General features: G+C 37.5%; 1 protein-coding gene across 18 annotated transcripts in view; it reads left to right on the forward strand.

The window, feature by feature from the left end:
* Nucleotides 1-18637, forward strand: part of UNC79 (unc-79 homolog, NALCN channel complex subunit) — a 102439-nt gene that overhangs the window by 60100 nt on the left and 23702 nt on the right. For 10 of the 18 annotated variants that reach the window (XR_010831977.1, XM_048070406.2, XM_048070395.2 and 7 more), the window contains 10 exons: nt 2845-2961; nt 4906-4989; nt 6168-6270; nt 8113-8253; nt 11276-11314; nt 12541-12653; nt 12740-12825; nt 13777-13950; nt 15731-15799; nt 16402-16590. Coding sequence is in view for 17 of the 18 variants with exons in the window: in XM_048070406.2 (XP_047926363.2) it covers nt 2845-2961; nt 4906-4989; nt 6168-6270; nt 8113-8253; nt 11276-11314; nt 12541-12653; nt 12740-12825; nt 13777-13950; nt 15731-15799; nt 16402-16590 (1115 nt within the window). In the remaining variant the exon portion in view is untranslated. Of the gene's footprint in view, nt 1-2844; nt 2962-4905; nt 4990-6167; nt 6271-8112; nt 8254-11275; nt 11315-12540; nt 12654-12739; nt 12826-13776; nt 13951-15145; nt 15311-15730; nt 15800-16401; nt 16591-18637 lie in introns of those variants that run through there. The other 8 variants (XM_048070400.2, XM_048070398.2, XM_048070399.2 and 5 more) reach the window with 4 other exon arrangements.

The following is an 18637-nucleotide window of genomic DNA, read 5'->3' on the forward strand; positions in this document are numbered from 1 at the left end:
CGAGGAGCGCAGAGGGAGGCACCGCTTTCTGCTCCCAGCACCTGATGGTGGGACAGGAGGGAACGGCATGGAGCTGTGCCAGGGGAGGGTCTGACTGGGCGTTAGGGAAAATGCCTTTACCGTGAGGGTGGTTGAACACTGGGGCAGGCTTCCTAGGGAGGTGGTTGGTGCCCCGTGCCTGTCAGTGCTCAAGAGGCATTTGGACAGAGCCCTCAGAAATGTGCTTGAACTTTTGGTTAGCCCTGGAGTGGTCAGGCAGCTGGACCAGATGATCTTTGAAGATCCCTTCCAACGGAACTATTTGATTCTATTCTAAATTCCTTTGTAAATATTTCTTTCTTACTTCTGTGTGTCTCAGTTTCCAGCTGTAAAATAGAGCAAGGCACTTTCCATGATGTCTCCTGTATATTTAGATTGACATATTTTTAGCCTTTTACTGTGTGCCTTTACAGTGCTTTGCTTAAGTCCGGTTGAGGATTGTGCACACAAGGCACTTCTGTAACACAACTGGATATCATTACATTTTCAGCCAGTGCTTGGCCACAGAAAGCATGTCATTAATTGTGATAAGAAGATACTGCCTTTGGACTTCTCTCTTCCTGAGTAGGGAATTCCACCACGCACCAAATAATATATGAAAGTTCTCTGTCCTCTCATGATTCTTAGGTTTGTTGTAGAAGACCTGATCAAGAAATGCTTCCCACCCTATACCACTAGTCATTTCTAGACTGAAAAATTCACGTGGTAGTCCACAGCAATCAGCCTGGCTCCAGCATAGTTCAAAGGCTGACAGCTATCTGGGTTTTCTTTTTTTTTTTTTTTTTTTTTCTTTGCTTACTGACATTGGAAATCTTGTATGTCCGTGGGAAAACAGGTAAATACAATAGAAATATAAACCTGCTTAACAGTAGCCTGATGATGTGAAATATGCATGAAAATTTTAAAGTTATAATCACAAAAGCTGTTAAGAAAATTCAGGGAGATAATTTTCTAAATTTTGACAGTCATCTGCACTCCAAGCGGTCTTGTCAGCTCTAACATTAATTGCTGTTCTTTCATCAGGAAATTCTATGCTTGATAAAGTGATAAAGCATCTATTTAAAATCCTTGCCCTGGAAACGATGGAAATTATATTTTTCTCCTAATTTGCTGTGAAAGGCAGCTGCAATATAACTTACAAAGTGAAACATGGAAGGGTTTTTTGGCTTGGTTCAGTTCCAGAAATTCAGTTATACAAGGACTGCTTTGGAGCAATGCTGGAGGAGTTTGTACTTATACCAAAAATAGTGTTTAAATGCACTCTGATATATTGAACGGATATATTGAGGAAAAGCTTAAATTACTTAACCTAGTGAAATAGTTTAAATGTGCAAATTCCCTTTGAAGTTGTCTTTGTGTTTATTATTACTCAAGGCAAGTAGTTGTTTTGTTAAGAAATATTCTACTTTCTCTGAATTTGAAACTGTCAATTACAAACTGAGTAGAGCCAGTTTAGGATGAAGGCACTCAACCCCTCAGAGCTTTCTGAAAGTTGCTGTTTATCCTATGTCTGTACTTCTTCATCACAGTCTGTACTTCTTCATCACAATTGTGAATAGACTGGGCTTAATAATAATGTGAAAGACTGGTTTTATTTTCAAAACTTAGCTGGGTACTATTTGGAACTTTAGAAGTGAACTACTTGATATTACGTCAATATGTTTTTTAAACAATGTTGAATGTAGCTACCGATGAAAATATTCATTAGGAGAAGATTTTGATTTGCTGTCCTTGCTCAGGAAGGCACTTAGCTTAGAAAATGTTGCCTTAAGTCTATGCCTTTCCTGCATGGAGATGCATGTGGGCATGCCTTGCTCAGTCACAGCCTCTGTCTTCATGCTGTCAGCAATGAGTTTGGTTTCAGTGGTGGAAATATATTGCACGGGCTCAACTGGCAAAGCAAAAGTATTATGCTTATTCAATATGAATTTCTTATGAATGGAGAAAAAAATAAGAAAATCGGGAGTATTATATGTCTGTTTCTTCTTCCAGTTAAGCACTGAGAAAATACATGAACAAAAAAAGTCTTAAATAGTAAGTCCACAAGGAGTGTTTTATTTTTATTTACTTATTTTTTTTTTCCTGGGAGCACTGTCCAGTGAGACACATCCTTTAAAGCATGTGGTAATACTCGTTTAAAGAAGTATTATATTAAGAAACAGCAAATGGTTGTTGCTCCATGTAAGAAAAATGTCAGTGAAGTTATAAAGGGGATCCATCTTCAAAGGCTTGATAAAGTGATAATCACATTTCAGAGAATGGCTTCACATTTCAGAAGAATGTGCAGGCGTTATGCCTGAGCAGGTAGTTAGGAGGCCTGTGCTGGAGTTACACAGTCAGTGAAACTTTTTTTTTTTTTTTCCCCAATAGTGGGCGTAGATAGAGCATTTCTCTATACTTTGCTGGGAGGACACTGAGTTTCCTTGCTCAGTATGTAGTGCGTGAGTGAGGTTGAAGTATATATTTATCACCTGTTGGCATGGGAATTTGGGGGTGGTATCTTACATTGCACAAATACCAAGTGTTTTGAAGAACTTTTGTATTATTTGGTGACAAAAAGGCACTGACAGTTGACACAGTGGATGAGATCCTAGATCCAAGTCACTTAGGACTGATGTCATTGGGTCCAGAATTTTGCCCTGTGTAGTTGTGTGAAAAGTGTGTATTGACTTGAGCAAGATCTTTTGGGCAGGCAGTTCATGTCCTGTCAATACTTCTCTCGTGCTGCCTTGTAAGATCAGGAAATAAGAGTAGTTTTACATACTGTTTGAGCCCCTGAAATCCTTTTGCATTTCTGACTTGCAGCTCAGTTCAGACAAATGAAAAGAGGCTCTTTGGGAGCTCTGACAATGAACCAGCTGATGAAGAGGCAGCTGGAACACCAGTCTAGTGCTCCCCACAATATCAGCACTTGGGATACTGGTGAGCTGCGTTTATTGTTCGTTATTTCTGTTTCCTTAAACCAATTACTTTCTGTATCAATCCATTAAAACAGAAGTATTTCTATTCTACCACTGTAGATAAGTAATCAATCTCAAGTCTAAAGAGAAACCATGTAGTGAGTAGCAGTATTGCATCTGATATGAGTTGGAAGTTACATATTTGGGATACAACCCCTCTGGTACAGTGGTGTCCCCATAATGTTTCATATTGGATTATTTCCTGACCTCCTTGAATGAAATGGAAGTGTCATTGTTGATTTCATTAGGTATAGAATTTCATCCTTGGTGTGTGGAATCATTAATTTCTATATATGTTTGCAATGGTGTTGGTACACAAAGGATTTGCACCTTATGCCATCCCGTCTCATTTCCCTGTAGAGCAGTTTCTGTTAGCTCACACCGAACACCTGAAGTTTCTGTTCTGTTACTGACCTGTTTTTTCACCCTTTAAGATGAATGCAAAGCAGACAATGAAAGCAGAAATAAGCACATCATTTCCTCATTAGTCATGTGAAGCATTTTTTTCTTTAAAATATGTTATTTTATGTCCATATTCATAATAGATGTCACTAAACAGTGAACTCATTCTAGTTTGTAAAAGGCACTAGGTATTTCATTGCCCATCTTTATGTTAGCGTGTTATGGAATTGTGCTTCTTAGGAATCATGAGCAGGTCCAAGTGAATCCAGAGAAAATAATACTTAAAACTTCTTGTGGAGTTTAGCATGTTGAGTGAATGTCTCACTACCAGTTCTGGACAGTTGAGCTCAGATTTTTATTTAATTCAGTCTTCAGCCTCAAATCCCATCAAACTAAATCTTGTAGATAAAGGTACAGTGTATAGCTCAGGTTTTTCCCTTCTAGTCCGGTCTGCTGAGCAGCATGCTCAGCATGAGATCCTTAAATCATAAAGGGGAGAATTTGTAAATGTTAACAATGTTCTATGTCCTACTAGTAAGTTTGTTTGTTAAAGAGAGTTAGTTGGTATCACCTACTTTTCAGGCAGGGTTTTAGAAGTGGAAAAGTTATTACTTCTGTGAGAAGTATTTAGCCTGTATACCAGAGCAACAAGTCAGCACTCGAAACCATTTAGGAACTCAGTCTTGTTAATCTTGTTCCGATTCCGCTAGATTTCTTCACAACGTTTCTCTCTAACATTCATACCAACTAAAGGCCTCCAAGCATGGAGTGAAGTAAAAAGTTCTTTTCCAGGACGCTTTACATCTCTCAGTCTCCTTTTTGACCACTAGCTTTTAAAGTAAATTATTATTTGGACAGATTAAATATTTTTTTCAGGACAAATGCTCAGTGCAACTATTTGTCATTTCAATGTCACACTACAATTTTGAGACTCATTATGTTCAAATATAACAACTTGGAAATAGTCTTATCCTGCAGAAGTTTATGACGCATGCTTGGTTCATGTATGCTTTCTATTGTTTTAAACACTGGTAGGTACCATGTCTCTCATTTCTTATTTCATGCTTTTTTTTCCCAAGCTTGTTTTCTGTAAAATAAAAATCACTGTGTGTATAGCTTTTGTCAGCAAAAACTATACGTGAACTTCTAATCTCTTGGTATTCCTAAACATTAATTTTCTCTTTTTGGGGCTTTTATATTCTCTATCTTGTTGAATCTTTACAGTCATTACTTCCTTTCTTCTTTAATGACACTTCTCAAAAATGCTGCCTTTGCTGTTATGTAATCTGTCATTTTCTTCCTTTTGCAGGCTTCTTTTATCTTTCTCTTCCTCCCTTTTTCTGTTGCTCTTTCTATGCTTAAAAAATAACTTTTATTTATTATTATTATTATTATTCTAAAAATAACTGTTTTAATTGTCTTTCTCTTGTTTTAACTGTTTAAAACTTGTGCTGATATGTTGGATTCATAATGCTGGAGACTGAAGTTCTGTATTTATTCACAGAGCAGATACAGCATGGAAAGCGGCTGTGCAATGTCCCTGTTTGTCTAAACCCTGACTTGGAGGGACCACCACTAAGAATCAGAGGTTAGTGCCCCGTCCTTTTGACCTGATCTCTCTGCTAAGACTGCCAGGAAGGTTTCCTGTTAGTACCAAAGGGTGGTGAATTTTCTGTTCCATTCAGCTGTACTAAAGCCCTCAACTGTCCTGCAGAATGTAGATTATCAAAAAGTTATTAGACAAAGCATTTCATTCAAGACAGGGACAACTGATTAAAGGCTGAGGCTTTTTGTCAACCTGGAAGTTGACAGTTCAACTCCCTCACAGTCAAAACACATACAGACTTAACAATCTTGTAGTGGGGCAAAGAGCTACCTTCTTTACCTAAATGATATTTTTTCTTTTGTTCGGTACACTAGAGGACATTTTAAAGTAGTTAACTACTTATTATGTTACTTATTAATGTCTTATTCTGACATTGTAGCCTACATTATGACAGCTTTTAGCATTTGCATGTTGCAATGGGACTTACATCTAGAAAAAATGACAGTGAACTTCCAAAGTCATGGTAGAGGGATCTTGATTTGATTGTGAGGGGAAAAATAATCAGCTATAAATATATGGAAAATCTACTTCTATTCTTTGTATTCTGGATGGTATCCTATGTTATTGAAGAATATTCTGGACTTTCTGGAGTGTCTGTTTTCATCCAGCTAAACCTCAGGGGACAGTTATGAAGTACTGAACTCCGTAAAAGAAATGTAAAAAATTCCTCCCATACTTTAGTGAAATGATTGTTTAAAACTGTCTTTCTTTTGAAACCAGCTCTCAATACTCCACATATTTTGAGTTCAGATACTGTGGGAGTTTCTTAGATTACTTCACCTGAGAGGTGCTATTAAATTTGCTTTTCCTGAAGTAACTGGGATTATTTTGTCATAAATTCTTTCTGAACCTAGCTAACATGGAGAAGCTACCTCATGTTTCTATAGGTAAATATCGTCAGAACATGCTAATGTTAATAATAAAGTAGATACAAGTACACCTGCCCTTCCTGGAATTTTTGTTCTTTATCTTTTTTCAAGGATTTTTTTTCCAAAGTTCTAGGTAATTGGAGTAATCTGACAGAACCATGGGATGTACTATATCCTTTTAAAATCATGGCTGATCTTAACAACTCTGATCTTCAGGCCAATGCAGTTTGGATTTCTGTTTAGTGATTTTCTTTTGCTTTCTTTGTTTTTATTATTTCTTACTGCCTCAAGGTGCCACAAAATCTAGCTTGCTGTCAGCACCCAGTATAGTCAGTATGTTTGTACCTGCACCAGAAGAATTTGCTGATGACCAGCCCACTGTGATGACTGACAAGTAAGTTTTTCTGTTCCTTTCAAGGAACTAGTTGACCTTCAAATAGGTCAAGTTAGGTATAAATATATGTTAAGGAAATACAGGTCCATTCTATCCTTTATCCCTATACTATGTTTTTATTTTTTTTATCCTAAGGGAAAAATTTTCTAAACGCTGCCAGCAAGATGTGCTTTTAACTCAGTGGGATATGAGTGAGTTTGCACAGGTGAAATTATGACTCGTGCTATTGTGTGTACATGGAGGAAAAGAAGTGCTTTCTACCCTTCTTTTGAAACTGGATATTTATGTGGTTAAGATTGTACAATATATGTAGCCTACTAAGGACATTTGGGTAACAGAAAGTTTGGATTTTTCTTTAATTAAAACTGATTGTGTAAATGGGTGGCATTGTACTGTTCCGTATTTTAAAGCAGTGGCTCCTTGTGACCTATTGGAAACCACTTTTGCCTTAGGAAAAAAAAAAAGCTCTTTTTTGAATTTCTTTTTTCTTTTGAAATAGAAAGTCATGATTATGTATCAACACTTCTGTTACCAGTATAGCACCGATCCCACAAGCTTTTGCAAACATCTATTCGCTTGTTAAAATGCCTCTGAAGTAAGTGTTAAACTTAAGTGTACTCATTTAATGGAGAAGTAAAGCAGTCAGTAGGGAGCCATGCATCGATTTAGTCAAAAACTAGGAAGAGAAACGGTAAGTTCTTGCTTGTGCTGCTGTGCTTAGTCCACTAGACAGACCCAGCAAGGTGAAGTAGACCTTACTGTGTGACGAAGTGAAACATCCCCAAAGTTAGGCTTATCTTTGGCACATCCTTTGACCAACTCCCCAAACCTCTAGCACCACTTATTAACATGCAGTCCAGCTGAGCTCAACTTTCATGACTTTGATGGCATATTTTCCTTCTGTTTAGTAACAAAGGCAAGAAAATTGCCTGTACAATTCCATTAAGTTAAAATATCACAATCTGTTGGAGTCATTATCAACTGATTGACCAAATTAAGCAAGCCTTCCTACTGGGCTGAGATAAGCCTGTTTTCCACATTGGTTTGCTTTTTTTGTACACTTGTGAAAGCCTGTCTCATATCTCCTGAATCTGACATCCTCTTTATAATTAGACGTTAGAGAGCCCTTTCAGAACTTCGTTGGTTTTCTTTTAACATTTCAGGAGGGATAAGTGACTCAGCAGCAAATCTGTCCTGGGAAAGGACACTTCTCTGAAAACTAAGGTTCTGTGCCCCTGAGAGGTCCTTTCATTTCCTTCTTAATAGCTCTAACAGCTGTGGGAACCAATCAGATTATTGTTTCCTAATTGCATAATTTGTTATTCATAATTCATTACTGACAGGAAGGACAATATGAAATTGTTCAATCTCTTTGGGATCATCTATGAGTATCATTGTTTGTGTCTATACTGCAAAGTAAAAGACTGCTGGGGACTTGAGCTCTTGCCTGAAACCAAGCAACACGAACTGGCTGGCGTTAACATTGCTGAGGGCAGGTTTTCACTGCAGTAGGTTTTTTTTGGATAGTGCAAACTGAAGAGGGCCAATAAAGAGTGAAGGAAGTAGCTAAACATTACCAGTGAAGGACCCAGAACGTAGACCTGTTCTGTGGCCTTCTTTAATTTGTCAGTGTAGAAACAGCCAGTGCAGCTAGTGAAAAGCTTTATTAATGTTTGAAAGCCATGACCTTTAGCTAATTAGAAAGATCACAATAACATTATTTTTCTAAATTAATTTTGAATAGAATGTAATAAATAATTGTACTTTAAAAAATCATAATACATCTGTATGTATAGTAATGCTTTGTTTTAAATTTGTTCATGTCTGTTTTTAAAACTGCAGGTGCCATGATTGCGGAGCTGTTCTTGAAGAATATGATGAAGAAACACTAGGCCTGGCCATAGTTGTGCTCTCAACCTTTATTCACCTTAGTCCAGACTTGGCTGCTCCTCTGTTGTTGGACATCATGCAGTCTGTTGGACGGTAAATTCAGGACTTTCCTCTCTCTTGTATGATTAAAAGAATTTTGTACTTGGAATGGGGTTTGCATAAAATTCATTATATGGAGTTCTGTGTTTTAGAACATTTGAATGAATAACATCTGGTTCTGCTTATTTGAAGAACTCTTCAGGCTCTTCAACATTATTTTGTATGCCTATTAAGACTAATTAAAGAGTTGCATCTCCTGGTTTCCTAACCAGCTCCTCCATGAGATTCTCTCTGATAATGTCTTAAATATTGGCATGTTTGCTATTTTTCTGGTGTGACTTTCACCTAGTGTGCATGGGATAACTCAAGTGCACCATTATATTGTAGTACTTGTCATTGCTGCCTCAGCAATTGCAACTTCCTTGCCTAAGATGTGGGAGGGATGTGTTGGGGATATTTCAGAGCAAACTCCTGAGCAGCACTACATGTGCAGAAATGGCATGCACCTCTCCTTTTCCATGCTCCTCTCAGTGTCTGAAATTAAAGTTGCTTGACTGGATTCTGTAGGGGCATGGCTCTTCACAGCCTTGCCTCTATTCTGTCTCCCAATTCCATCTAAACACAGCAGCACTTCAAGACCTCCATTTCCATTAATACCAAGGCTGCAATTCCCTGCTGTCACTACTAATGAACTCTGATGGAGGCAACATTTCTAATTGAGACAGATGCTTTCCATTCTGTGTGATTCTTGTAAATATAGCACTACTAAAGGGTCATAAGAAGCCACAGAGAGTAAAACACTTGGAAGATAAATTATCAAGGGATGAGGGCCGAGTGGGCTACCTTTTTCTGTGCTTTGAGGAAGAAATGCTATTTTTGGAGTAAGACACCTGATTCTTCTAGAGTACCAGATGCCATGCAGCATGGGGTATTTCTGGTAAATGTCTTGTGTTCCTACTGGCTGTCATTCCTGGCAAGTTCTAAGTCCAGTAAGAGGCTATCCAGAAATGAATTACTTTGAATATAAGTAATGTATAAAATAAGGTAGTTAATTTCAGTAGCACATACAGGCAAAAAGGTGTTCAGCTACCTCGTGTATAACCTAAGTGTCTCTGATCAAGCACTGCCATATCATTACCTCTGAATACCCACCTGTTGGCAGAGGTGTTGCTTGTTGTACTGAGAATGTGTTATATAAGACCCTACTATGCATTTACATTTATACTCTTGTTCCTGAATCAGGATCTTTGACTTGCTGATTCTTATTTCATTGATTTCCAAGGAGATTTGGGTTTCCAAGCATCAAAGCCATGTTTGAAAATGGTTCTTAGGCTCTTGAACTAGTGAGGAGCTTTAAAAATCTTAAGTTCTGTTCTTAACTTGTGCAACTTGGAACACATCCATTTATTGTCTGCTTTGTGGTCTGCAGAATGGAGGTAATGATGAGGGTTCATTGCCTTTGCGCAACAAAATATTTATAGTAGTAATAAACACATACAAGGTATTAATTTCAAAAATCTTTAGATGTTCCCAAGTGTTTACTGTAGTTCATATCTCATGAAGTTTCTCCATTTGGAAGTTAGAATCTAAATATTTTGTTTACTATAAAACAAACAACGTCAAGAACTTGCGTTATTGCATTCAAAAGGAGAGAGGTGTCTTTGCATATGACTTTGATTTCTTTCAGAAGAAAATTTTTATGCTGCTGTATTTGAATGCTTCAGTAGATTTTTGGAAAAAGCTATAATGTCCATAGGACATGTGATTAGTCCTACTGAATTCTTTAGAAATTCTCATGTACTTTAAGGCAAGCTGATGCTACAGTTATTCCAGAATCAAGGCCTGTATTGCTTAAAGGTGGCTTCAGAATAGTTTTCACCCAGAATTAGCTTTACACAGCAAAATTAATATGTTGTATTTTAGCATGGACTCCTCTTAACAGTGGAGCCATGAACTCTAATGACTTTTTCTGATTTATGCTGGGACAACTGAAGAGAATATCATCTTCAATCCACTGCACTATCCAGCCTGACATTATTTCTCAGCTGAATGTATGCTGTGTGCCCAGCTTGTCATGCATTATTAATGGAAATCACAATCCCTTTTCCTTTACACTGATGCACTTGACTGAGCTGCTTTAGGATCATTTTCGGATTTTGCAGTAGCGACTAGAGAGGAAACTAGAGTAGTGACTGTCTTCTGAACTGAGGTTGACAGAGGATTGAGCAATACCTAAATCCAACCTAAAAGGATCTTGAATCAAAGATAAACTTTGAAGGCCAGATCATCAGCTGATGTAAATTAGTCTACCGCTATGAACTTTTAGATACATTAACTTTGCAATGATACAAAACTGGGAGGAGTGGCTGACACACCAGAAGGCTGTGCTGCCATTCAGCGAGACCTGGACAGGCTGGAGAAGTGCATGATTTGCTTTAAGATTGTGTTCAGTATTTTCATAACTGGATGCTCATATTGGGCTTCCAAGTATATATTCAAGTACTGAATTAAATGACATGATTTTTGAAAACCCACTATATATCATCGGACTTTGTAAGAGTGCCTAGGTACTTACTGTTTCTGAAATTAGGCCATTTATTCAGGTGCCAAAATCTGAAATTAGAAGCCTCACTTCAGACTGCGAAGTGGAGAATTTTGCCTCAGTCTATGTTGCTGTGTTAATCAGAAACAATTCAGTCAGTAGGCAGCTTCTGGCAAACTTTTTTCTCCACATCCCTGTGGATTAGTAATTATTCTAGATGTGCATGTGACAATAGTTTTACTTCATTATCATCATGCTGGTACAGGGAGGCAAGTAGAATTGTCTTAGGGGCTGGTAAGTGTTTGTGACATCGTAAGACTGAATAGTTTCTGTGTTGTTCCAACATGACATGCCTGCATTTAAGAGCACTTCAGAAGATCTTTCTGGTGATGTTTTAAATGTTCTTTTAAACTTCTGTTTATTTTATTTTTTATTCTTATATAGGTATTCTATTGGCTTATTTCAAAATGGAACACAAAAAAGCATATGATCTTCAATTATTATTACTTTTTTTTTTTTTTTTTTTAATTCCAGGTTGGCATCAAGTACCAGTTTCTCTAATCAAGCAGAAAGGTATGGTAACAAAGGATACCTTGGCCAAAATCAAGCAGTTAATCTAAAATGTAGAATCATAGAATCATTAAGGTTGGAAAAGACCTCCAAGATCATCTGGTCCAACCATCCCCTTACCACCGACATCACCCACTAAACCATGTCCCTAAGCACCAGGTCCAACCCTCCCTTAAACACCCCCAGGGACGGTGACTCCACCGCCTCCCTGGGCAACCCGTTCCAATGCCTGGCTGCTCTTTCTGAGAAGAAATTTCTCCTAATTTCCAACCTAAACCTCCCCTGGCACAACTTGAGGCCATTCCCTCTGGTCCTATCACTAGTTATCTGCGAGAAGAGGACATTGTCCTTGTCAAGAAATCAAATTTAACCTTTTTTTAAAAAAAAAGTTTATAAGTAAGGGAAAAACCTGCCCTTTTTCAGTTGTTTCAAATATCTCTTGCCTTCTGAAGATGAATAGGAACCTGTATTCATGTGTACTGACTGTGAAAACCCTCAGATTCAGATTAATTTAAAGATGCCTCCTGGTTTCCACAGTTTCACTGCAGACCTTTCTGGCTTGTTCCATGTTCAGTATTTGTTGTAATAAACTGTCTCCATACATTCAGTGAAGTGAGTCATCCTTGGCCATGGACAACCCCTGCTAGTGATGTCTCTTTACTTAAATCAGATGTTGAATAGGATAAATTCATTTTGAGAAGCTGCAAAAAGTGCTAAGACATGCAGTTAATGAGTAAATAAGTAATACTTTACCTTTTTAAATGAAACCACTCCATTTGTGAGAGATTATGAAGTACTTCAGCTCTTGAAGGAAACTGCAAGAGGCGAATTAATACTGTAATGTGTATGTTTACCTATTTTTCATGTGTTTTGTGGTAAATCCAAGAACCTCATTTTGTATCACTGAAATCCACAAGGTGAGAGCAGAATCATATTTCAAACCCTGACAATTCACAAGCAAAAATGTGTGGACAATAAGGAAAAATGCAACTATTTATTGAGGCAAATACTTTAGGTATGTGTACATAACTTTTTCATCTCTGAATAGTTGAGCTGAAGCAATAAAATAAACTTTTTTTTTTGAATCAGGAAAGTTCTGACTGTCTCATAACTGAACACTTCTGTAATTAAAAAGAATCTTCTTTAATACCACCATATAGTCAGCTTTGAGAAATGTTTCACCTACAAGGCAATTTCTCTCTTCTTCCTTTTTTTCCCTTTCCTTTCAGCATGATGATCCCTGGAAATGCTGCAGGTGTGGCCAAGCAATTCCTCCGCTGTGTATTCCATCAGCTGGCTCCGAATGGCATCTTCCCCCAGCTCTTCCAGAGCAATATTAAAGGTGAAGTGCAGTGCTTAAGTGCATTTCTGATTCCTTCAAATATCCCTGTATTTACACTCAACACAAAAATGGCATTTCAATTTCAGATGGAAGTTTTTTACGGACCTTGGCCACATCTCTTATGGACTTCAGTGAGCTGAGTTCTATCGCTGCTCTGAGCCAGCTGTTAGAGGTATGTTGGCAATCAGCTCTATTAATGTTGATAGCTTTATTAGCATTATCAGGCATATGGAGTCATTTCTCCTCGTTCTTTAAGAGTTCAGACTTATATCACCAAAAGCAATGTGAATTTTTCTTTTGTTGTCCCTGCAAGCAAGATTTGGTTGTCCTCACCATTTTGCTTCTGGGTTTTGCTCTTACCGATAGCATTTTTTTTTTTCTTCAGACTCAGACAGCTCCCGGAGCAGTCCTGCTCATTGGCAGGATAAGCCATCCCTTTCTCATCACTTTTTCTGGTTTTCAGAGGTATTTCTGCTCCTAGGTTTGTTCTCTCCCTTGTATCTGATGGCAGTTTCTCTAAGTAGTCCAAAGATCTATTGCCTGCCTTTCACTGACTGTCTTCTGTGCTCTTGGCTTACATTTTTGTAACTTTTATCTTCCTGCTGGTACTAGTCACTTCCATGCATCCTTCTGCTCTTCCAAGAACATTGTGGTTGCTTCATTCAAAGATTTTGGCAACACTTTAAAACTGTTCACATCTTTCCAGGCCTGTACCTAGTACACAAGGCAAAAAAATTGTACTCAGTCTACTGAATGTTAGTGAATTCATCTTACTTAGTAGTAGCCAGAGGAAAATATGGACAAGCTACTGGTTAATGCAAGTTCTGCTTTCTTTTTACTGCCACGCCAATGTAAGCAGGATGTGAGTTAGGACTTCACTTAAAAAAAATTTGGCTCAAAGTTCTGCATTTTATACTTTTGACATTGACATTTTTTGGTCAGTACTTTAGGAACTGAACTAAACTGTCACATACACAGTTTAAATTCTCTGCACAAAATTTTATTAGTATTATGGAAGAGGTGAGTAGTATTTGGTCTGACCAAATTAACCTCAGTATTTCCAATTATCGTTTAAAAGGCCATGTCTGCAAGTGTACCTTTGTTTATGATTCTTGTTTCCCAGGGTTTAAACAACAAAAAGAACTTACCAGCAGGGGGAGCGATGCTACGCTGTTTAGAAAATATTGCTACCTTTATGGAAGCCTTGCCGATGGATTCACCCAGCAACCTGTGGACTACAATTAGCAATCAATTTCAGACCTTCCTTACCAAACTCCCTTGTGTTTTGCCACTTAAGGTATGATATATAGACATCTGAAAAGAGCTATATTACCATTGGTCAGGATGTTCAGAAACAGTAGGAAAGCTGTGGATGAGAAATGAGAGCCAGAGTACAAGTAGTTGTGAACATTTTCTAACTATTCAATTAATGTTTCCAGAGGAATGGACTTGTTGTATACCTGATCCATCCCTTTAATTATATTTTCCACGTGTAACAATAATGACTCTGACTAGAGATTATTCTTCCACTCTTTGTTGATTTTTTTCCATCTACGCTTTCCATACCCTACCTTTGTCAGAACAGGTTACTGTGCTGAGAGAATCAGCATTTTGGCAGTAAAAATCTATCTGGCTTTAACTGTTAAAACTATATAAAACTCATAAGAAGAGCATCACCACCTAATTAATTTGCTAAAAGTACACAATAGGCAGAGAGGAATGTGAGACTACTGGGAAGAGTCCCAGTAGTAACTGGGCCTAAGGTGTTTGACTGTCCAGGTTATAGTTCCAGCTGTAATGAGAATATGGAAACTGAATCTGGAAGCTTTGGACTCTGATTTCTGAGTGCTCAGAGGACATACAGAGAAGTCTTAACTCCTGCTGTGTACATTTCCAGATGTTTTTTAAGTAAACAGTAAAAACTTTTCTAAGTCTTTCCAGTAAACAAGGGATTCTCATACCCTTATTCTGACTTCATTTCCCACAATGTGAATTTCCCACAGTGTGTCTTTGGGCAAAGACGTGTTGCTCAGTATGAACTGAGGAGATCAAAAATCTACCTTTGTAACTTGTAATGTTGTATTTAAATTGGATGTTACTCCCAAACTATATGAAACACATTAAATTCCTTGTCACTGTCTGTTAAGCAGTAGTCAGATCGTGAAATGTCTTCAGGTGTAGGTAAACTGAGGCACTATCCAGCAGCACTTACTCAGCCAAATAGGCAGTTACCATTCTCTTTTTGGGTAGTAGCCACTCCAATCTGTTGCATTTTGCCTAATGTAAAACAAATGAAAATCGACGAACTGAATCTTAATAGTTCCATCTGCGTATCTGTCATTCACAGAACATTTAGATGGAGTGTTTACTATGATTTCCCTGTTATTCATGGGAGGTATCATTAGTGATACAAGTAAAACAATCTCATGCTTCTGAACTTTCCTTCTCCTGTTCCTTCCTCAGGGGTCATTAATGACTCTTTACTGTTTTAGATGTTTGCAGCTGAGGCAAGTCAAGACAATGGATAGATCCTGGAAAGTCCCATTCACTGCTGCAAACAGTGTGATGTACAGAGAAGTAAAATAAATTACACCATAGAGAACATCTTTAGAGGGGCCTCTGGAGCAGATTTTTGCAAAGGCACATTCTGATGTCATGGGCTCTGAGTTGCAGCTTTGTCTTGAGGCATGGGGAAATGTCATAGCCCAGGACAACCACAGAAATGAGGTAGATGGTACATACCTCTTGCTAACCCACTCAGTTTTTAAATCAATTTTCATTACAGTGAGAATGTATTTCTAGGAGATGTTTGTCATAGGAAGGAAAACGTAACTTTTCTAAACTAGCCCTTTTGTGAAATTTTCTCATTTCAAGGTCCATGCTGTGGTATGTTACCATTGAGGGGGGGTATGATTGTGTGTTCCGGATTAAGTCAGTTTAGGCAAAGTAAGTAAAGATCAGTCACCAGAGATCATTTTTCAGACTTCACCTATACCTTATTAATAGCTGCCAGCACTAAAAGCGAGAGATAGGCGCAGAAAGGTACTAACTTTTTTTTTCTTCAAATTTGTTCACAGTGTTCTTTAGATTCTAGTTTAAGAATAATGATTTGCTTGTTGAAGATCCCTACCACTAGTGCCACCAGGGTAAGTTCCAAGAAGATGCAACTCTCTTGCCTCATGTTTAGCCAGCCTGCATTATTCTGCAAATGTGTTCTGATCCTCTAGCTAGGAAAATATTATATATAAGCATAAAATTGTTCAGTCTGATACTCTTTGGATAACAGTAAGAGCTTTGGAATCTAGGTTACAGTAAAGAGTGGGTGGTATTACATTCCTGTGTGGGTGTGAGTGTATATCTTAAAGATTTGATGTTCTCTTAAAAAAAAAAGGGGGGGGGGGGTTAGAAAAAAATAGTAATGAACTTCCTGATTCTGCAGTCCACTCACTAGTACAATTCCACCGAGGTCAGTGAGGTTTTCCTGCATAAACACCATAGAGTCTCTGATGTCTCATAGCGTTGTGGTAGAGATGAAACTATTTTCTGATTTGTTGCTTCTAATTTGTTGTACAAGAATGAAGGCAAATGCTAGATAGAACAGCAATTTGACTGAAACAGTGTAAATCACAGCAAAATAGCCTTTGAGCTAAAAATAATGATGCTGTTCCATTCAGACATTTCCAAGTTGGAATGTTTTTTGTTTTGCTGAGCAAACAGTTATTGATTTCCCTAAATCATGTCATTGCAGAGTCTTCTGGAACCTTTTTCAAAATTACTAAGCTTTGTAATTCAGAATGCTGTCTTCACTCTGGCCTACCTGGTGGAACTGTGTGGTTTGTGCTACCGAGCCTTCACTAAGGTAACGAGACTATATCTTCCATTAGAGACCACTGAAAATAGGACAGACAAAGTCCTACTTCCCTCAAGTAGGATGTTTGTAAGTAAAGATGAAATCAGTGTCAAGTCTCAGACATGTCAACAGTTTTAATGTAGTTTGGCTAATCAAGTAGTGGATGATGATTCAGTGCCTATTAATACTGAGTTTCGCATTCCCACTGTAGTTAGTGATAAAGGGAACCTGCTGAAAACATTGCTCAGAAAAAAAAAAAGTATGACTTCATGATTTTTGAAAATTTTTCTCTTGTTGAGATGGTGGTTGGTATTCATTCAGGATTTAAAATGTCTGAGTAGTCGTATCTTTCCTAGTGCACAGATTTAGCCACGTAACTTGTACAGCAGTAAAAACTTAAATGTTCCTGGTAGTGCCACTTCAGAGCAAAGCTATGAGGGGAGGGAACAGATTGCTGATTAAAGTGAAAGACTCCAAGTTAGGAGTTTCACAGCTTAGATCCTGTTTTATTCTGTATTATGTATCTCACTTTGAAGTGCATGGCTGTTAACTGTGTAGAAAAGAAAAGAGAACTTGTCTACCTTTAAAAAGGTTTCTTTAAAAAAAGATTCTTAGAATCTTTGAAAAGATTCTTGTCTGTATATCTACGATATACAAAGAACACTCGGTTATTAGTCAAGTTCATTTTTGTAGCAGTTGGTGAGAAGTTAACAACCAAAGAACCCACAGAAAACAATCAAACCTTTTACTAGGGCCTTGTATGCTCCATTATGTAGATTAAGGTACAACAGTAATTGATCATCATGAAACATTCTTTCATATGTAGCTACATGATTTTCTATGTCGGTATTGTACAAATGGAACATGCATCACTTCAGTCAGTAAGGCTTAAAGTATCACTGGACAGACAGTGAAGAAAAAAAACAATGACACTCAAAGAAAACCTGCACCACAACACAAAAATCTTTCACTGGGTGTAATGGTTTGAAGCATTAAATAGAAACTGCAAGTTTAACTACAGTAAGGAAATATTCTCTTTTTTGTCTTATTTGAAAGAGAAGAGTTTATGAAAGAAAAAAAAATTGCTGAATACAGAAGAGACTGTTCAGCTATTGGAAGTAATTTGAATTAAATCTATAGTTCAGGCTTTGGGCAAGGCGTAGTAAAGTGAGAAAAATGTTAACTTAGAATGAGGGAAGGGTGTTCACTGAAACAAACAAACAAAAAAAGCCCTGTTTAGAACTGAAGCAGCTATTGCATTTGAGATCTAATAAGACTGTTTCATGTACGCTTTCTAAAGCAAATTTTGAAATACAGGAAATGTTTCACTCCCGTCAAACTCCACAGTTCCAGTTATTTTAAGAAAATTTTATTAAAACATGGTATTACAAAAAAACACAAAACATTTTTCTTGAATGCTTCCTCGTTCAATATTCTATAACTGTATTGAGTACTTAATTGCACACAGGAAACTTGGATTATAGCACTTGGTAAAAACTCCTTCTTGATTTAGTTTAATGCAACCTGGTGACCCAGAAATGGAATCATTAGTGAATGTTCTCCTGCAATTTATATCCACAAAATGCTTAATTTAGTGGAACTCCACACTACATTATCCTTGTTATTGCTGAAAGCTTGCCATGGCTTTGCATTAAATATATCAAATTAATTACTGCTGTTAGAAAGAATAGGCTAGTTGAGCTATTTGTGCTTCTCTACAGTGGAAATCACTATAACCAAACAGTGCTGTTTGTGATAGAATACCTTGTAGAAGTGAATTCCAGAAGGAATATCATTTGTGAATACTGAAACTATTCAGATTTAATTATTTGTTTTGTACCTTTGAATGTACTGACTTGAACAAGATGTCGTGTCACAACATGATACAACTTTCAGATATGCTATGAAGGAATCTTTTTTCTTTTCAAACAACAAGCCACTCTAATATGTACTTTATAGAAGTCAATGCTGCTCGACCACTCCAAATCTTTCTTTCTTTATTTTATTTTTATTACCAACATTTTCCTAACACCCTATGGCAGGAATGTCTCTTGCCGGTGAGCCTGAAGACTCGCATCAATCTGATATTTCCTTGTCTGAGTTTCTGTTCCAGGTCAGCAATGTGATTTTTTCA

Source organism: Anser cygnoides, chromosome 5 (assembly GCF_040182565.1).
Source record: "Anser cygnoides isolate HZ-2024a breed goose chromosome 5, Taihu_goose_T2T_genome, whole genome shotgun sequence".
In the NCBI taxonomy this organism is placed as follows: domain Eukaryota; kingdom Metazoa; phylum Chordata; class Aves; order Anseriformes; family Anatidae; genus Anser; species Anser cygnoides.